The sequence below is a fragment of the Uloborus diversus genome, chromosome 7 (genome assembly GCF_026930045.1).
Source record: "Uloborus diversus isolate 005 chromosome 7, Udiv.v.3.1, whole genome shotgun sequence".
NCBI classification, from domain to species: domain Eukaryota; kingdom Metazoa; phylum Arthropoda; class Arachnida; order Araneae; family Uloboridae; genus Uloborus; species Uloborus diversus.
The window spans coordinates 6,838,011-6,857,540 of NC_072737.1; the positions used below are offsets into that span (position 1 = coordinate 6,838,011).

At 38.5% G+C, this 19,530-nt stretch overlaps 1 protein-coding gene across 1 annotated transcript in view; it reads left to right on the forward strand.

The window, feature by feature from the left end:
* The window catches only part of LOC129226207 (hapless 2-like), a 50,992-nt gene that overhangs the window by 5,928 nt on the left and 25,534 nt on the right, over window positions 1-19,530 (forward strand). Inside the window, exons 2-6 of the mRNA XM_054860807.1 lie at window positions 4,924-5,058; window positions 7,314-7,451; window positions 13,393-13,541; window positions 15,304-15,472; window positions 18,548-18,676. Coding sequence (XP_054716782.1) covers window positions 4,924-5,058; window positions 7,314-7,451; window positions 13,393-13,541; window positions 15,304-15,472; window positions 18,548-18,676 — 720 coding nt within the window. The remainder of the gene's footprint in view (window positions 1-4,923; window positions 5,059-7,313; window positions 7,452-13,392; window positions 13,542-15,303; window positions 15,473-18,547; window positions 18,677-19,530) is intronic.

The following is a 19,530-nucleotide window of genomic DNA, read 5'->3' on the forward strand; positions in this document are numbered from 1 at the left end:
TAGTATTTTTAATTTATTTAGCAATTGTTTTGAATTTTAATACAATGTTAATATTACATAATGTTTCGTTTGCTATTTGCTCATTTCGCTCATTGCTAGTTATGTATTTTGTTCGAATAAAATGCGCACGCTAGCCAAAAACAGCTTAAGTTATTTTTTTTTTTTTTTTTTTGCATTAAATGTTTTTGAAAACTATCAATTATCTTTTCCAAATATCCACTCCCCCACCCTTTTTTTTTCTTTCAGGTACTTAATTGTTTTCTCTCTTATAAAAATGCCAGCTGTACTCTAGATTTCCTAAATTAGGTTTAATAATTTGTTTCTTTGTATATTTTGTTACATTATCATCATTTAAAAGAGGAAAAAGAATTTTAATATTTTTTTTCTTTGAGGTTATGATCAGAGAAAGAAAGTTAACAGACTCTTTGTTACCAAGGTGATAAGTGGAGTCATTCATAGCTCCGCCCATTTTCTTTGGATCTGTTCTTATTGGTGGATTTTCTTTGTTTACATTGAAGTACTTTGTTTACATGAGTCGTAGGTGCCAACTTTGGTTGTTTTTGAAAAAATCCGCCAACTCGACCCGGTTACCGTAATTCTACCATGGAAAGCCTCTAGTTGTAACCAGACTGCAGTTTTGTTTACACTTTTTCAGTGTTATGTGCAATGCGAATGTTTCTTGGGTTGAATTTCGTGTTAAAATAAAAGAAAAATTGTGAACGACTCACGACAGAGAGATCTGATATCGGTTCGGATCCTGAATATGATATTTTTCTAAATGATTTTGATAGTTAAATATTTAAAAATGCATCATACGAAAGCTGAAGTCGGAAATGAAATAGAAATTTAAGCATTTAAAAATGCATGGTCTTTTGATTATTTTCTGTAAAACGCTCTTTCCAGTTTAGGTTCTTCCTCAGATAAAAGCCAACTTTAAGTAAAAATACTAAATTTTCGCCGCAGTTGAAAAATATGATTAATTAATAAATGCAATACTTATAACATTTTTATCCGTTCATATGAATTCATTCGACCGATACAAAGACAAAAATTATTGTAAAAAAAAACATACGGTATGAACTGATAACCACCTCCTTTTTGAGGTTAAAAATATGTTTGGTTTTGGTCAAATTATGACCGAAGAATGAAATTACTTAGTACTAAACTAATTTTGCTCTGATGTCCGTTCGTATATATATGTGCTTATAGACATAAATATCTTCTCTAAAATGTAGTCTTCAAAAAGCGTCTGTTTGTTTGAACGCGCATAACTTGAGAACTACCGGGCTGATTTCGCTGAAAATTCACAGTATCTTTCTTATAGCACCGGAATAGTTTGCAGACCGGTTCAGAAAAAATTCGACGAGTAGTTCTTTTTTATTCCAATTTAGGTCCAACTGTTACATAAATTCCCGAATACGGAGTGAAAAATTACTTGCACATATTAATATTACATATCATTGGAAAGGGTATAATTTTCGGCGTTCTAGGCAATTTGTTTCAATGCTCTAACTTAAATACGGCGGGAGTTATTTACGTTTTTAGCTTGAATTTGTTTAGTCTTAGCTGAACTTTAGGTACTACTTTCTTCAATGAATAAATCAATAAAAAGTGAAGGAATTATCCCACAGTTTTCTTTTTGACACCATTGGGTAGAGCGACATTTTTTTACTCCAGATCCATCTCGACCTAAGTTCGAAAAAATAAGCTTCTATCTAGAAAGGAAAAAAGTTACAAGCCTTTTTAAATCAAGTTCAAAAAATCTCATGTCCATTCAAATTGTTAACCATTTTCTTTCGCATTTCCAATTCTTAAACTTATTTTATTTTGTGTTTCCATGGTTACGCTTTTTAACTCCATCTTTCTAGATTTAATTTCTGAAAAGTATTTTAATGTCTGTCGTCATTGTTTGAAAGGGACATTTTGCATGATGTTTTTTATAAATTATTTTTTAAGGCCTGATTTGTTGAATATACGTCACTTGGTACAATTTTTATTTTCAAGGTAGACCGAGCAAATCTGGGCAACGCAGCTAGTCTCTCGTAAGTTAAAAGGTTGATCAGCGAAGGTTGAAATTTTATTTGTCTGACCAGTAATGGCGTCTAGTTGCACACTTTCTTTCAAAGTCACAAACGGATTTTTAAAAAGGGGCTTCACTTGTTTTTCGTGGCCAATCACTGTTAATTTCACGTCCGTTTTTCATATCCATAGGTACGAAGGTATCATTGGTTAAAATAAAATAAAATAAAAATAACTACGAGGAGGTCATGATAGCACTCTGGATGGGGAAGGGAATTCGTGAAAGCGTTGGTTTGTGACAATGGGGAGAGGAGTAGCAAGAAGTTTGAAATCACCCATTTTGGTCGAGGGGGGACAAAAAAGTTTTTTTTTTTAATCGCAAGATGTCTATCAAAATTTACGTGACAAAGAAAAGGGAGGGATTAAGGTGACGTGTAACACTTGCGATAATGGGGAGGGATCACATATGTTGGAAAAAAAGTGTGATATCATTATTTGTGAATAGCCCCTAGGCATCGCTCATTCTATTGTTATTCTTTCGCTCCTTTTGTCTACACGTAATTCTTCCCTTTAGGGTCTGTCCGCAAATAATGTCACACTTCGAGGGGGGTAGGGGGCTCGTGAAATTGTGGCAGTTTATGACTTGGGGTGGTAGAGGTAGAAAGAAGTGTGATATCACACTTTTTTAAAAAAACAATATGCTTATGAGAAACAGCGTGACCTATGACAAGGGGAACGGTTGGGGTATGGGAAAGTGTGACCCTTTGTGACACATGGGTAAAGAGGTCGGAATGTGACATCATTTCTGGATAGCCGCTTTCTTTCTTTTTTTCTTTTTTTGCTGAACACTAATGTCGGTAAAAAGAACTTTTGTGATCGCGAAATACACTGCTCAAAACAATTAAAGGATACTGTAAGTCTTGTACAAAAAAAAGTATTAGAAAATAGTTTTTGCATAGAATCGAAGAAGGGAGTCACAAATACAAAATTTTGTCGATTTCAAACATCGCAGTATGTAAGTTTTGAGTTTGACGTCGAAGACGACGTTTTAGTGGCAGCGAATGAGATTTCGCTCTTAACTCATTGTAAGACTAAGCAGAAAAGAATGATCGACATTCAGTAAGCGAGTTGTTTCAATGAATGCGATGCCTCAACGAACTGATTTAATGGAATCAGAAGCTTCTAAAGTGGTTGGCAGGCTAGAGGGGAGCCAAACACAAGCCAAGGCAAAAGAAGCTATTGGAGTTTTGAAAAATGATTTCTGGGATATGGAAACATTTTTTAGTGACTGGTCGAAGATTCAGACAAAGTCGCAGACGGTCAATAACGCTCAATGAAGACCGATATTTAGCTTTAACGGCTCCGAGGCACCGAAGTATGAATGCCACTTCACTACAACGACACCTTCGCTCGGGTACTGGCACCACAATTTCGACACAAACTGTCCGAAATCGCCTTCACGCTGTAAGTCTGTATGCTCGTCTACCTTATGGTGTGTGTCACATTAGCTGCGAGGCACCCTCATGCTGCAGAGAGTGAGTAACAGAGCATCTGAGTTAGGGAAGAAATGGATGGAGCAATATGCTTTTCTCGGACGACTCCCGTTCTTGTCTTCATGCTGATAATGGCGTATTTTCATCTGGAGGAAGAGTGGCATTAGAAACAATCCAGCGTTCGTGCACGAAAGTGCAATATTTGGTGGTGGTGGTGCGATGGTATATACTAGCACCGATCTACATGTCGTTCCGAATGCAACTCTGACCTGTCGTCAAAGTAAAGATGAGCTCCTCAGACCTATAGTAGTCCCTTACCTTGCAGCAATTGGGGGTGACTTCATTTTAATGGACGACATTTGCAGACCACATCCTTCTAACTTGATGAATGATTTCCTTTTGGAGGAAGGAATCATACGAATGGAGTGGTCAGCGTGTTCTCCAGATATGAACGCAATACAGCATGTTTGGGACATTCTAGGCAACGAGAATCTTCATTCCTACCACCTCCCTAAACTCTCCAAGAACTGGAAAGAGTTCAGGAAGAGTGGGGCAGAATACCCTAGCCCCTCATTACTAGCCTCATTGATTCCATGCCTTAGAGGTGTTTTACATTTCTGGCCGTCCGGGGTTACCATACCTTCTACTAAAAGCAATTTTCTTTTAAGATAACCCCTTTTTTTGCTTGTGTTTCTCATATGAACGAAGTGCGTTTTTTTCCTTTTGTACCCAAAAGTTGAAAAAGAAAGTATTTTTTTCTACAAATGTAATTTTTGTCTCACATTATTTTATTACGTCTGTCGGTAATGTATTAACCATTCAAAAAGGTCTCCAGGTTCAAGATCAACCCAAAATCTCAATTATCCTTTAATTGTTTTGAGCAGTGTATTTCGATTTTTGGATTTTCCAGTAGTTATTCTTTTTAGTTGTAGAAAAAATATTTCTTATTTATGGGTACGAATGACGTGCCCCCATTTTTTTGGTTTGAAGACTGAAAATTAAAAACGCATTAAATGCCAAAAAAATATTTTTTTTAGTCGAAATGAAGTCAATGCCAAGCATTTCACTGTGGTAAACAATTTATGTGCCTATCCCCCCTAAAAACAGTTAAAATAACGTTGTTAGGGTCCGTCAGTGGAGCAAGAGTTGCCGTCCGTGCGGTGGAGGCCGCAGTAAGTGCCATTGAAGGTTTCTGAAGTTTACTTTATCTTGGTTAGTCCAAGTCCACAATGCAAAAAAAAAAAAAAAAAAAAAAAAAAAAAAAAAAAAAAAAAAAAAAAGGAAAAAGCAGTAAGTGCTACAATCCAACTGGAATCTTATTTTTGATGCCCTGTAACATTTTTTTCTTTTGGCACTTACTGCATTTTCCATTTTTAGTCTTCGTTTGTTCATTCCTTTTTCTCTTCCGTAGACACCCGAAGGTTTGGAGTATGTGTTCATTCCTAAGGTATTGGACAACGGCACGCAAGTGAACCTACTCAACCCCATTGTGTTGAGGATTAAGCAGGAACAGGTGGCGCTTGCGTACCCCTTCAAATACCTCAGCGTAAGTATTCTGCTGATATTTCGACAGTACTGTTTCATTCATTGCCCTTAAACTGAAGGAAAACTCCAAGTTATTATACAGGGTGTTCCGGTTTAACCTGCAAGATTTCCGCAACCGTTAGTCTTAGATGCGTACTTCCAGTAGCAAAAATGTTCAAAATCAGATGCAGAGTCAAGATATTCAAAGTTTGAAGAGAAAAAAGAATTGAGTCAAAAAGTACAAAATTCGTTTTTTTATACTAACCCTAGGTCCCCTAACTTATTTTTAGGGAAATTATCTCCATTGAAAACTATTACTAATACAGAAAACCTGACAGTTGTGCGACTAAAACTCAAGGAGATATTAGAGTTCAAAGCTTTTAGGGACCATACAGAAGATGAGAATGGAACTTATCGATCTTTCAGAAGAATAACAGGTTGCTGAAGTAAAAAGACAAAGCATTTATATCTTTCATTGCTATTCAAAAATAAATGCAAATGTAATGCCATGATATGCAAAAACACACTACAAAACTTCGAGCAATGCGAAAATCCCACACTCTATGCATACATATGATTTTAAACCCTTGTTAACCGCTATATTTCTCCCTAAAAGGTGTTATTGATGGCGAATGTGAAGTGGTGTAAGTCACAAAACGCTGCATTTCATTGCTTCGTGAATATTGGTCGTAATAATGTCAAGCTTTTTCTGTTAGAATGATTTTTCAATTGAGAAAATTTCTCTAAATATTAGTTACGGGACCTGTGGCCCATATAAAAAGTTAAATTTTGTATTTTTTGGCTCATTTTTATTTTTGCTTCAAACTTTCAATATCTTAACTCCACATCTGATTTTGAACATTTTTGCAATTGGAAGTATGCATCTAGGACTAACAGTTGCAAAAATAGAGGCCTTGCAGGTTAAAAAGGAACACCCTGTATACAGTTATCCAAAATTAAGAAAACGAATAATTGTAAAAGTCTTCATTAACCTAGTTCTCAGAGATATCCTGCCTTACGAGGGAACGCTATCAACTTGTTTTCCCAGAAAGCAATTCGAAACATGGTTCTTAAATGTATCGAGGGCGCTGAACCCGATGGTGGGAGTCTAATTTTTAGTAACTTTTCCATTTTAAGAAAACTAGTAAAACTTTGAACTAGAGAAGGAACATTTTTAAATGTGGAAGAACTTTCCATTTTTATTGCACAACATTTCAAGACTTCTGTAAGGTTCATTTAAATGAAACCAGGTCAGTGCGTCTAACTTCACATTAGACGTTAGACGATGCCACGTAATAGCATGTATGGAGACACCATATATTGGTAGAGAGACTGACGCATGCGCAACGCTGCATGTTGCACAGTGACAGTGTGGTTTAACGCCGAAGAGTAGGTGGTTATACAAGTTATCGTCCACTACGAAACATGTCCTGTTTTGACCACAAGGGTCCACTAGGGGGAGGGGACCCACTCCCTGGGCCCACTGCTTGTAGAGTTCCTGAAACGGGGAACCACCATCAATGCCCAGCGTTATCAAGTCACTTTACAGAGCCTTAGACGAGCCATTAAGTCGAAATGGCCAAGCATGCTGCCTATAGGCGTCCACATACGGCCAATGCGATGAAGACAATATTGCAGTAGTTTCGGTGGGAAACGCTGGAGCTGGAACATTCACCGTGCAGACCTTTCACCGTGTGACTTTCATGTTTTTGGACCTCTAAAACAAGTTATTCGCAGATGATACACCGGATATCGCGATATCACAATGGACGACGAAGTGTGTGACTAGATCCGATAGCAACCTACTAGCTTCTTGAAAGATGGAATTGACCGCCTAGTGTTGCAATGGGATAAATGTGCCAACGGTCTTTGCGACTATTCTTAAGTTAATAAAATCGCAACCGTTACTTTAGGCTAGTGACCACGTTTCATTTGAATGCCCCTTATAAAATTTATTTTGTCGCGTAGCCTTAGAGTATTACAGTGCAGGACGAGAATTCAGCGTCTTCTAGCTTCTTGAAAGATGGAATTGACCGCCTAGTGTTGCAATGGGATAAATGTGCCAACGGTCTTTGCGACTATTCTTAAGTTAATAAAATCGCAACCGTTACTTTAGGCTAGTGACCACGTTTCATTTGAATGCCCCTTATAAAATTTATTTTGTCGCGTAGCCTTAGAGTATTACAGTGCAGGACGAGAATTCAGCGTCTGTATTCAGAATCTGTAAGGTATCGGAATTTTTTTTACATTGTATGTGGATGTATTTTTCCTTTTCAGGCGGTGAATGGCAGGGCGAGCGAGGTGGTCGTCAACTATGAGAACCAGAAGAACTTCAGCGGCTGCGACGACACCAGTCCTATCAACCCCACCTGCGGGATCAAGCACGAGAAGGGAATGGCAGTGCCCTACAGCGAGGTCGGTTCCCTCCTTCTTTAGACGCAAAGGGAGGTTTAAAAAAACAGTGATGTTCCCCAACCTTTATTCGCACTTCTCACTAAGATGAATGTAAAACAGTCATAACAGAACACATATTATATACAGGGTCCATTATGAAAGTAATGAGCATAATGTTATTGTGACGCGACAATAGATGGCAGCACGGTAAAACCGGCTGGGAGTCATCAGTTGAATTTGAGCAGTGTGAGCGGAGATACGTGCCTCCGCTTGAAGTGTGTTTTCAACTTTTGTAACATAACGCGATGGAGCGTTCGCTTGAACAACGATACGCCATAAAGTTTTGCGTGAGGCTTGGAAAAAATGCAACCGAAACATTCCAGATGCTGCAAGAAGCCTTCAAGGGCAATTGCATTTCAAGATCACAGTCTGGGAAGTGGCACAAGGCGACCAGCCACTTAGCCTTCATCATTACCTTTTGCTTCATCATCTTTTGCTCCTGGCATGGAGCAACACACCGGTGATCCCTCACCCCCTTTACAGTCCCGAATTAGCTCCATGTGACTTCTTTTTGTTTCCGCGACTCAAGAGAGAGATGAAAGGGAAACATTGGGAAACAGTGGAAAACATCCAACTCCATGTTACAACATTCCTGAGAGGCATTCCCGTCGAGGAGTTTCAGGGTGCCTTTCAGGCGTGGCAAACACGTCTCCGCAAGTGTATTGACACAGGAGGAATGTATTTTGAAGGATATTGAACATATGTACAAATTATTATCAATAAATATATTTTGCCAGTAAATGCCCATTGGGGCATTCCAAGGTATTTTTGACATTTATGTAGAGTCCGTAACGTGACCTTTTTTGCCATGACTTTTTACTTTCTTCTATATCTAATATATAGAAGAAAGTATTGGATTCGTGCAAATTTTCGAATTTCGAATTTTGACGAATTCGAACGTTTTGAGGTGTGCTGAGTCCATTTCGACCATTTTTGGAAAATGTCTGTCTGTCTGTGTGTGTGTGTGTGTGTATGTATGTATGTGTGTGTGTGTGTATGTATGTGTGTCACGTCTGTGTGTGACCAGTTTTTTGTGGCCGCTCTACAACAAAAACTACCGCATGAAATCGAACGAAATTTAGTACACATATGTGCCCCTATGTGAACTTGTGCCCATTAGTTTTTGGCGCGAATTCCTCCAAGGGGGGTGGAGCAATGGGACGTTTTTCGAGTTACGCGTGCTTGCTATTCCTCAGGAAGTTACTGGCGGAATCAAACAAAATTTGGTCCATATGTTGGTATTAACAGGAACAGGTGCTGATTCAATTTTGGTGTCAATAACTCAAACGGGGGTTGAGCTGTAGAACGTTTTTTGTCGTCAATTGTGACTGCTGTATCTCAAGAAATAATGAACGGAATGAAAGAAAAAATTATCGGCAAGTAGCCCTTAGTGGGTATAAGAACTGATTTTATTTTTGTGTCAACAGCTAAAAGGGGGGTAGCGCAATCACCCGTTCTTTTTTTCCATTTTGAGTGCCCTATCTCAAGAAGTAATGCTACGTTCCGGTTGAAATTTGGAATATATGTGAATCCATATGTAAACAGGCTTTGGTTCTAGTTTGACGCCGATCGCTCCAAGAGGTGTTGATTTTTTTTTTTTTTTTTTTTTTTTTTAGCGAATAAAAATATTTTTATTAATGCAACAATAAGAAAGATAAATCGTAATAGATTGTCGTCTGCGTATTTCTCGTGATTTTAATTGTATGGAAATGATAGGAAATATTATCTCAATGATTTAAAATTTTGAACTGTTGCCATCTTATGTTTGTTAACAAATAAAATATTTGTAATTAATTCAAGCAAGGCTTTTAAAATAACTTTCAATTTTCGCTCTTTGCTTTGCTTTTGTAATAATTCAGACATTGGGATAGTCGTCAAGTTTTTGCATGTGTCATTTTGTTTTTGTTGAGAATATTGCTTCTTCGTCAAGCATGGGGAGGGATCAGAAAAAAAAAAAGAAAAATATAGAAGAAAGTTTCGTGATGGCCACAACATACTAGTTAATTTACTGTTTGATTAGCATATTATTTTATTTTGATCTTTTCCTACCAACACACCAGCTCAAATTAAAATAATTTGCAAATCTAACGGTAAATTAAAAAGTTATGCCTAAAAAAGGTCACGTTACGGACTCTACAAAATACCGTGGAATGCCCCCCATTACTTTCATAATGGACCCTGTATTTTAAATGACATAAGAAAACGTGCTAAAGGAAGTGAAGTTACAAACAAAGCATTATTTTTATGATTACTGCATGCTTATTTTATCGCTTCGAAGTTTCTATTTTTTAAAACAAATTTCTGACTACAGTGGAACCTGTCTACAACGATATTGTTGAGACCACAAAAATATTGTTACAGACAGGTTATCGTTATTGACTGTTTGATTGTTTATCTTGATATTTTGCTGGGACCAAAGAAAATGTCGTTATGGACGGGTTTATTATTATAGACAGTATTGTTATTCACAGGGTTCACTGTATTCAGTTTCAAATGCTGCAGCAATTATTTCGTATTGCCGAATGAAGATTCTCGGCTGTTTTGAAAGATTTCAGATTATTTTACGATTTGTAGAATTGAATATAACAACGAGCCATATAGATCAGTTTCTGGCCAAATATAGTTCGCTAGCCGTTGGTTGTTTACACCACTGTTGTCACGAAAGGAACATTGTTGCTTCCTAGATACCACACTGTTAAAAGCAGGGGTTCCAGACGAGTGAAAATATTCCCTCTAAGGTGAAAGCATAGTGCCTGAAGGTGCATCACAGGCTAGAAAATAGAGCAGAGGAGCCAGAACACCATGCAATCGCAGAAAGACTCATTGCGCATGCGCTTTTTGCCTTAGACATACATTCAACCACCTCAATATGGCGGACAAATGATGATTGCGTTTGTGTGTCTTTCACATTGAATGAAGTACACTATTGGATTAAAACCCAACTTTTCTAGGATTAATTATCCGAAATTACAAGTAAGTACAGCTTTTGATCACTTTGTAGCTTTTAGGGCTTTCAAACATAGTTAAGTGTTTAAAAGTGCATTTATTGCTTTTCACAGTAACCGTTAGTCTTCTAGTTCTCGTTTACCGTTACTATCGTGAAATTTCCATCATTCAAAACGCTACTAAAAATATCTGTCATTATTTTCTTGAATACTCGATAAGCAGCTTTTATTAGTCACCAAAATAACCTTAATAAAAATGTTTCTTGTGCTTCGTAGATTATAACATAAAGATAGCGAAAAAAAAAAATCTCTCTCAGTCTAGCTCTTTTTTTCTTTTTTTTGCTTTTTCATTCAAGTGTTAGAATCATTTCCTGTTAGCAGTCCTCGAAAGCGTTAGAACTTTCTTTTGGTTTTTTTATTTAACTGTTGAAAAACTTTATGTGCAGTTTCTTTTGTTACTCTTGATTAACGTTTATGAAACGATTTTGTTTTTCCGTAATTGTAATATCCCTGAATATTTTTGGCTCATCATTTAAATAATCCATAAGTACAGCTATGCTTCATTTTCGGAATACGTCAAGTTTTAGTAAATGTATAATTCCTCACATGTTTTAAATAATTACTCGTTTTTAAATTATAACGTATTTGTGACAGATCTTTGATACAAGTGAAGGGGTAGATATTTATTGTTTTATTAATTTTTAACATTACTTTTTGTAAAAAAAAAAAAAAACATCAGAACCCTGAATTTTTTCACATGTTTTTTAACGACCCCAGAGTTATTATTCATATTATTTATTTTATGATTCTTTAAGAAAACGATAAAGATTTCACCGGTCCGCAAAGTTTTTCATTTGCTTTTACCGCGCCCGTGGGTCAAAAGAGGTTGAGAAACACTGAGTTAGAGCACGATCAGATGAATTAACGCTATGAGCACTTCTTAACTATGTTGAAAACTCTGAAATACGATCAAATGCTGTAATTACATGTTTTAATCATTTCCAATACCGAGTTCAATGTGAAAAATGTCCAAAACGTAGAATATCATAGATCAAAACAAAACTAAAAAAAAAAAAAAAGGTACACAACTGTATTTAAAAACGCACACAATACGGGGGAGGGGGGAGGAGGATCTATAGTAAGGGTGCCATTTCTCTCTCCGAAGGATCCTTTTTTTCACTCCGGCTGTCTAGTTTTTAAAAGGTGCCTGTTTTTCACCCTATTTAGAGGTGCGATTTCGGCTCCGTATCGGGTGCCGCTGGTGAACAAGCGTTTCTCCCCTGAAAGGTGCCGAATGCATCCTGTAGTTTTAACAGTGCACCATGAAACAGCTTTTTTTTATTCTCACGAGACCAGGGCTCGATTAAGGCCAAATAATTTTTTGGCCTCCTGTAATTTTTCAATTTTAGCCATTGGATAAAACAATTTTAGCCATTTGGGGGCCCTAGGCCACGGCCTAGTTGGCCTTTTCAGTAATCAGGCCCTGCACGGGACAATCTATCGCGCCAAGTGGAATGCGAAAGCTGGCAGAGTTACTGTAATGTGTTCGTGGATAGTTTTTGCAAACCTTTGGCAGTACAGCCATTTCAAAGATTCCATTAAAATGTAAAAGTTTTTTTTTAATAAATCCTTGTAATTATACCATGAAAAACCATTGAAAATCTTTTAAACTATGTAAAAATCCTCCAGATAAATAGAAACGGCATTAAATTATATAAAAGTGACATTAAAGGATAAAATAATCCGCCATCTCCATTACTTTTCGCCAATCGCGCGGACCATTATGGTACCATAACCCAACCTGTAAAATCTGTCACGTGACAAAGAAAAAAGGACCGGCTACACTGTTGCACTTCCTCCTAAGTTCTCCTTATGTTCTCAGAAGAAAGCATTCACTTTTCCGAAGGCAAAAGCCTTATTGCACTTCTTATTTCAATGGCGTGCCATGTTTCAGTTAACGCAGCCATCTTCTAACTGACATTTTGTTCCGTTATAGTGGACACCCATGGCGGTCATTCCAAGCTCGTCAGCTTGCGAGATCGAGATTCTCGCTCACGTGATCGGCTGTGATGTAGAAATGTCGCAAAGTATTATTCTAATCTACTCGAACTTAGCTTGCAGTTAGCTTCGAGTAGATTAGAATACTACTTTGCGACATTTCTACGTCACAATCCATCACGTGAGCGAAAATCTCGATCTCGCAAGCTGACGAGCTTGGAATGACCGCCCAGTTCCATCCACCAGCCCCGCTGGAAATCTCTGATAATCTTCGTTATCTTCAGCATAGGCTTGCCAGACGTCCCGGTTTTCAGACAAAATCCCGGTGTCCCGGCCAGTTTACTTCACGTCCCGGAAAAGATAAATTTGATTACAGATGACCAAAAAAGTCCAAAAATAATAAACTGTGGAGGATTATTTAGGATAATTGCTTTGTCATTTGAAACATAGACTTGTAAAATTACTAAAAGGATCTGCCTGTGAGGATTTTTACAAGATAAAAACCAAAAAAGACTTTCTAAAAAAAGTCTTAGCGAATAAAAATACATGTAAAAAAATGATCAAAATTTTATTTCTCATTCAAAGTACTCTTCTTACAAAAGTAAGAAGAAATATTTAAACATGTAAGAAATAAAATGTTTAAATTTATCTGCTTGTGCCATTTATTACTACCCCTGGTTAAGGGTAGGACACGATAAAAATCAGCCAGGGGTGTGTTCCCTTTTGAATACTTGCTACGAGGGGGAAGGGGGAGGTATTCCGGAATCCCGGTTGAACATTTCAGAAATCAGCAAGCCTACTTCAGCGTGATTTTTATTCATGCAGATAGAATCTGCGCATCCATCAAAGTTCCTGTTACCTTACTTTAAAAATACCCACGTACATTCGGACACCTTATAAATTTCTGGGAGACTTACCCATCAACTCTATTTTAGTTGCAATTGTCATACCTATTGCAGGGTTTTTGCTGTTTCTGCCCCGAGGAGCCAGTTCAAAAGAAGCAAGTGCGTGGGGGTCAAGATTGCTCGCTGAAGTTGGACGAACCTGTTGACTTCGAAAAACAGACCTACAAGGCGAGCGCCCACTGTTTACAGTTCAGCGATATATGGTGAGTCAATGTTTCTTGATACATATTACTCTTCAGGATCCACCTTACCTACTACGTCCCCCCTCCCCCGTGGTGAACTAGATATAGAATGCTCTCACCTACCTGGAAAAGGAAAAAGTAGAATCTGATGTACAGACCACACGACTTCTTCAGTCGTCTGTTAAATAATCGATTTTTACGTCCTTTACCAAAAAAGGAAGTATTGTATTCGCGAAAAAATGTTTACTCGAAAATGGACCTTAATTTCCATTTTGCTCACCCCCGAATGAGTATTGAGTTTTTCTTTTTCGACCCGACCACACGTGCATATATACCTAAGGACATATAGACGCCCAAACATCCATTTTGACGATTCCCGATTGAATTACAACGAGTTTTCTCGTGACGTCTCTATATACGTATGTATGTGCGTATGTACGTATGTGTGCATGTGCGTATGTATGTCGCATAACTCAAAAACGGTATGTCCTAGAAAGTTCAAATTTGGTACGTAGACCCCTAGTGGGGTCTGGTTGTGCACCTCCCCTTTTGGTTGCATTCGGGTGTTTCTAAAGGGGTCTTTTGCACCTGTTTTTGGGGGGGGAATCATTGTTAATTTCGATGCAAACTCAAGTGGTGTTACAATTTGGCGGACACTTGGCGATGTATCACCAATCTTTTGGTCGCCAAGTTTTGTCGCTGACTTAGCGACAAATTTGGCGATTTTTTGTTTCTAAATCTGGTTTCAATTGGGATATTGTTGGTGATGTTTTGAGAGTTAACAATTGAATCACATTAAATTTGCCAATAATTAGGAAATAGCATAAAATTTGTGTATAAGGAAGTCATGTGATGCTCACATCAGCTCGTTTTTATAGCTAAACAGAGATCGGTGTGAACGCGTTAGCAGTACTTCTTAAATAAGTAAGTATTTTGTTTGAATTTTTGATTATTTTAATCAATTCTTAGATATTTTCCAACATTTATAGAGAACTGCATTGCAGGTTTTTTTTAAACATGTACAATAACTTTGCGCTGGGTCCTACACTTAGTGCAAGGAAGTAAAGTGAGAATGATTGTTATTGTTCGCTTTTATATTTGACGTATATTTTTTACATTCATTATTAGTAGATGAATTGTAGCAATGTTTTTAGTTATAATTTAAATGTATGCGTGAATGCTATTAATATTTTTTAACTATTATTTTCAATAAGTATCGTTTTTAACTATTATTGAGCAATCACGATTGCTTATTGTTCTCATTTGACTACTTTGAATTCCTATCATTTTATTTTCCCGCCAGCACCCTCTGCCAGCACCACCGTCGCGTCGACCGGCCTCACGATGCTCCTCCTCTTGCGAAAACCGTCTCCAGGTTGCGTCCATATCCTACACACACACGCATACACACACACACATACACACTCATGCCTGCACACAGACACAAGCACATATGCCTACATACACACGCACACGATCGCCTACACACACACGCGCGTACACACACAGCACTGAATACACAACACGCACACACATGCATACATACACGCACCCACACACATGCTCCTACACAAACACACACGCGCATTCATACACACACGCTCCTGATTGCGAAAAACATAATTTGAATTCAAGATGCCAAAAATTCAAATTTTTTTCGAATTATCCGCGGTTTCCTCTTATCTGCGGTTATTGTGCCGCCCTATTCCGCGGATAATCGGGAGTTTACTGTTCTTAACAATTAATGAAATTACGTTTGTAAAATGACTGTCTTTTCTGGTAGGTTCACGGTGAGCGCCTTGGCGGATCCGGTGATCATGCACGATGTGTACTTGCAGGTGTACAACGAGCGCCACCTGACGAACGGCTCCTCGGTGTGGGTGGCCCTCACCCACGACGAAGATTTCGCCCTCAGCACCAAAACCCCCTTCCAGATGGACGCGAACAGCACGGTGAGAAAGAACTCTGTTTTTGAGCAATCACGATTGCTTATTGTTCTCACTTGACTGTTTTTGGCGTTCCTATGATTTTATTTTCCCACCAGCACCCTCCGCAGCATCACCGTCGACCGGCTCCTCACGATGCTGCACCTCTAGCGAAAACCGTCTCCAGGTTTCGTCAATATCCTACACTTACACGCATACATACACGCACGTACACACATATACATATATACAACTACACACACATACATACACCTACACACATACACAAACACACACACCTACACACTCACATACACTCAACTACCTACATACTCATGCCTGCAGACAGACACAAACACATATGCCTACACACACACATATACATACCCCCCCCCACACACACCTACACACAACTACCCACACACTCATACCTGCACACAGACACAAGCACACATGCCTACACACATACACATACCCCCTACACACAAACACACATACCCCCTACACACAGACACACATACCCCCACACACAAACACACACGCCTACATATACACACACACTCGTGATTGCGAAAAACATAATTTGAATTCAAGGTGACAAAATTCAAATTTTTTTTTTTTTTTTTTTTTAAGTTTTTGCCAAACTGGCCTTGTCTTTGTGTCAGCTTTTTAATCGTTGACAAAAGCAGAATTAAGGAATGTTAGTCCAAGTAATGATGAAGTTAATTAGAAATTGAACCAGCATTTATCTGAAAAATAAAATCGTCTGCTGTTTCCTTCTGCTTTGAATTCACTTCACTTTAGCTAAAACAAACAATCTCTAAGCACAGCCCCATTAAATGGCCCTGACGCTTAACGGGCCTTGACAGTTTATGACTTTTCTGTGCTAAACCGATGCAGCTCATGCATCCACCAATCAACGTCAACCCTTCAAAGTTTGTTTATTTTTGATTGGACGTCGCCCATTTTGACCACAAGAGGTGCTGAGCGGGACTCCTGCATCCACCAATCAATGGCAACGTAACGGAAACAGGGGTTCCCTGTAGCGCCCTCTTTATTGCCACGAGTTTCAGCGGTTGTCACGGCTGATAAGAATTCAGTGGGGCCATGCTCTAAGTTTCGTTTGAAAATTTAACCTCAAGGCGAAAGAAACATCTCTTTGCATAGATGTCGTTTTAATATAAAATCTTCATTGAACGTTGAGTAAATAACTAATTCCTCTTTTGCCCGACAGCAAAAACGATCTAAGTTTAATAATAAGGACTTTTAAAACTTTCTATACTTAGTAAGTAATCCAAGTAAAAGCTTTTTTCAAGGGCTCTTACTATTCTTAATCGTGTTTGCTTTTCTTAAGGCTTATTGCCGTCTGTTCGTGGGAGGAGGTGAGGCAAATCGGTAATGTTGTGTTATAAAGAAATAGATAGGGAACGTTACAGATGCTAACATAGGAGTTATTGTAATTATAATCACTTTGGAATTAAAAAGTGTGAGGAGGGGGACGTTTCACTTTAAATAACAGATCATCGGATGGAGCAAAATTTCAAAGTTTATGAGATCTTATTTGAGCTAGAACAACCCCCGCCCCTCCCCACTCATTTTACAAAAAGGTATTCACCCATATGCAGGCACACATGCACAGAACAGACATTTTACAAAAATGATCAATATAGGCTAAGCTTCTCTTAAAGCGTGACATTTCTTCAACATCTAGCCATAGGAAATTTTCAAATTCAATGCTTTCTTTTATGTTCTTTTGATGTAAAAAAAAAGTAAATACGACGTTTCCACGAGGGGACAGTTAACTTGTTGCGCTTTTTTTTTTTTTTTTTTGAATAGCGGGACAGCCGTACGCTATGGTGTTACAAAACCTTCACAACAGTCTTCTAGAGAGAGCAGCGTTTCTTAAATAGTGTTTCGCGGAACATCAGGATTCCATGGAAATCACTTAAGGGTTCCACGAAACTTCAATTTCTTCATGTTTTTTTTTTTTCTTTAAATTTCAAAACATTTAAACTAGTCACTTATAAAAAAAACTAAGGTTTGAGTGAAGTGTTTAATGATTATTTTCCGAATAAACGGCTTAGAAAATATCATGCATCAATAGAGGATTGAAAAGCTCTTTATTTGAAAATAAACCATTCCTAGAGCGCTGCATGCAAGCAAATGCTATTGAGGAAAAAACAGGGGTTCCACGAAAAAAGTCGAAACTCAAAAGGGTTCCACCATGGCCCGACTTAATTCTTACAGGCCGTGACAATGGACGAAACTCATGGCAACAAAGAGGGCGCTACAGGGAATCCTTGTTTCTGTTACGTCGCCCTTGATTGGTGGAAGCAGGGGTTCCTATCAGCGCTCTTGGGGTCACAATGGGCGACGTCCAATCAAAAATAAGCAAACTTTGAAACGTTGACATTGATTGGTGGATACATAGCAGATCATAAGTTGCATCAGTTTAACACAGAAAAGTCATAAATTGTCAAGGTCGAAATTGTCAGCGCCAGCTTGTGGGGCCATGGGTTCCACTTCTTTATCTTTATGTTTTCTTTACTAATAATAAAGCTCAAAGTCTCTCTGTTTAAATGTCGGGATCTCTGTCTGAATCTCTGTGATGCTTCAACCGTTCGGCCGATTCTCATGAAATTTGGCGCAGAATTAGTTTGTAGTATGGGGGTGTGCACCTCGAAGCGATGTTTCGAAAATTCGATTTTGTTCCTTTTCTATTCCAATTTTAAGAACATTTCTCCGAGCAAATTATCACAACGTGGAAGAGTAAATTATCGAATTATCATATCGTAGAACCGTAACGTGGGCGAGCAAATGAACATAGACAATTGGCGGGAAATTCATCATCCATTATTTGTAAATATACAGGCGAACCAAATAACCTTTCAATTTTCAACTACGGGCAAAGCCGTGAGGGTATCACTAGTATTAAATAAATTAAGAAACACTGTTTTGGAGCAACTGATATGGCTGTCATGACCTGCAAAAAAACAACGAAAAGTTTTTCTATAGAACGAAGGTGAGCAAATTCCGTACCGAGTCAAGTCAGAGGGCACTCATAACTCAAGAAATTGATTTTCGTTCCTTTCGTTCTTCTAGATCTCTGCCAGATATAGGACCGCCAGTCCTCAGAACAGCACCGTCCTGATATCCGCGTCCAACAATCGCCTTCTCATCCCCCAACCGATGCCCTCCGTCGAACTGAACAAACTGCCCCAAGTCATCAAGGTAAGTTTCCTCTCTTTCGTGTTGCCTGAATTCGTGTTGTCCTGTCGCATGAATGGTGATGACCGAAATGAACGAATAGTACAGTTTGCCCACGAAGTATATGGAATTGGCAAATGTCAAGTAAAGACGAGTCTGAATGAGGGGGAAAAGTGAAAATTTGATGCGAGCGTTCCGCTCATTTGAACGAGACTCTGCTTAATTTCGAGACTAACATACGTCTGGAAACCCTGAAAACTAATAGATGCGTCCATTTCCGCCTGTAAACCGGAAGTTTGCCTTTCATCTAGTCGGTGGTCAGACTGTATTTCAGTGCATCCCGAGATCTCTGTAAGTAAGCAAATTGCTGCGAAACGTTGATAGTGTAAATGGCGCGTGAATGTCATGAGCCTCTACAACAGCTGATTGTGCTTTGCTGTGTCGGGGGGAGGGGAGAAGGCACACCTGTTGGCCCGGACCCGAGTCTGAAGGGGGCCCAATATTTTTCCGGAAAAGTCATTTGGAACGAACCCCAAAATTTCTGTGCATGCCACTGCTGGTTACAACAACGGGCAACAGCCACCCATTACTTTGACGAATATGACGGTCGATCAGTTTGTTCAAGACCTTTTATTTTGCTCTAAAGCCCGACCCCTCTTAAAATCTGAAAACTCTTTGTAGCTCCTGTCGAGTTCCGCGTAGTTGTGGGTCCTTTTTTTTTGTGGTGTTTATATTTTTTTTTGTAAAGGAGTGCTTATGAACGTTATCGTTAGGACTGCGCTTTGAAACTTTACAATCGCCATTTGTAAGGAGACACCTAGTTGGGCGACCATGATTTCTACCGACCTATGACTGATAGATGATTTGACCGTCGAGAG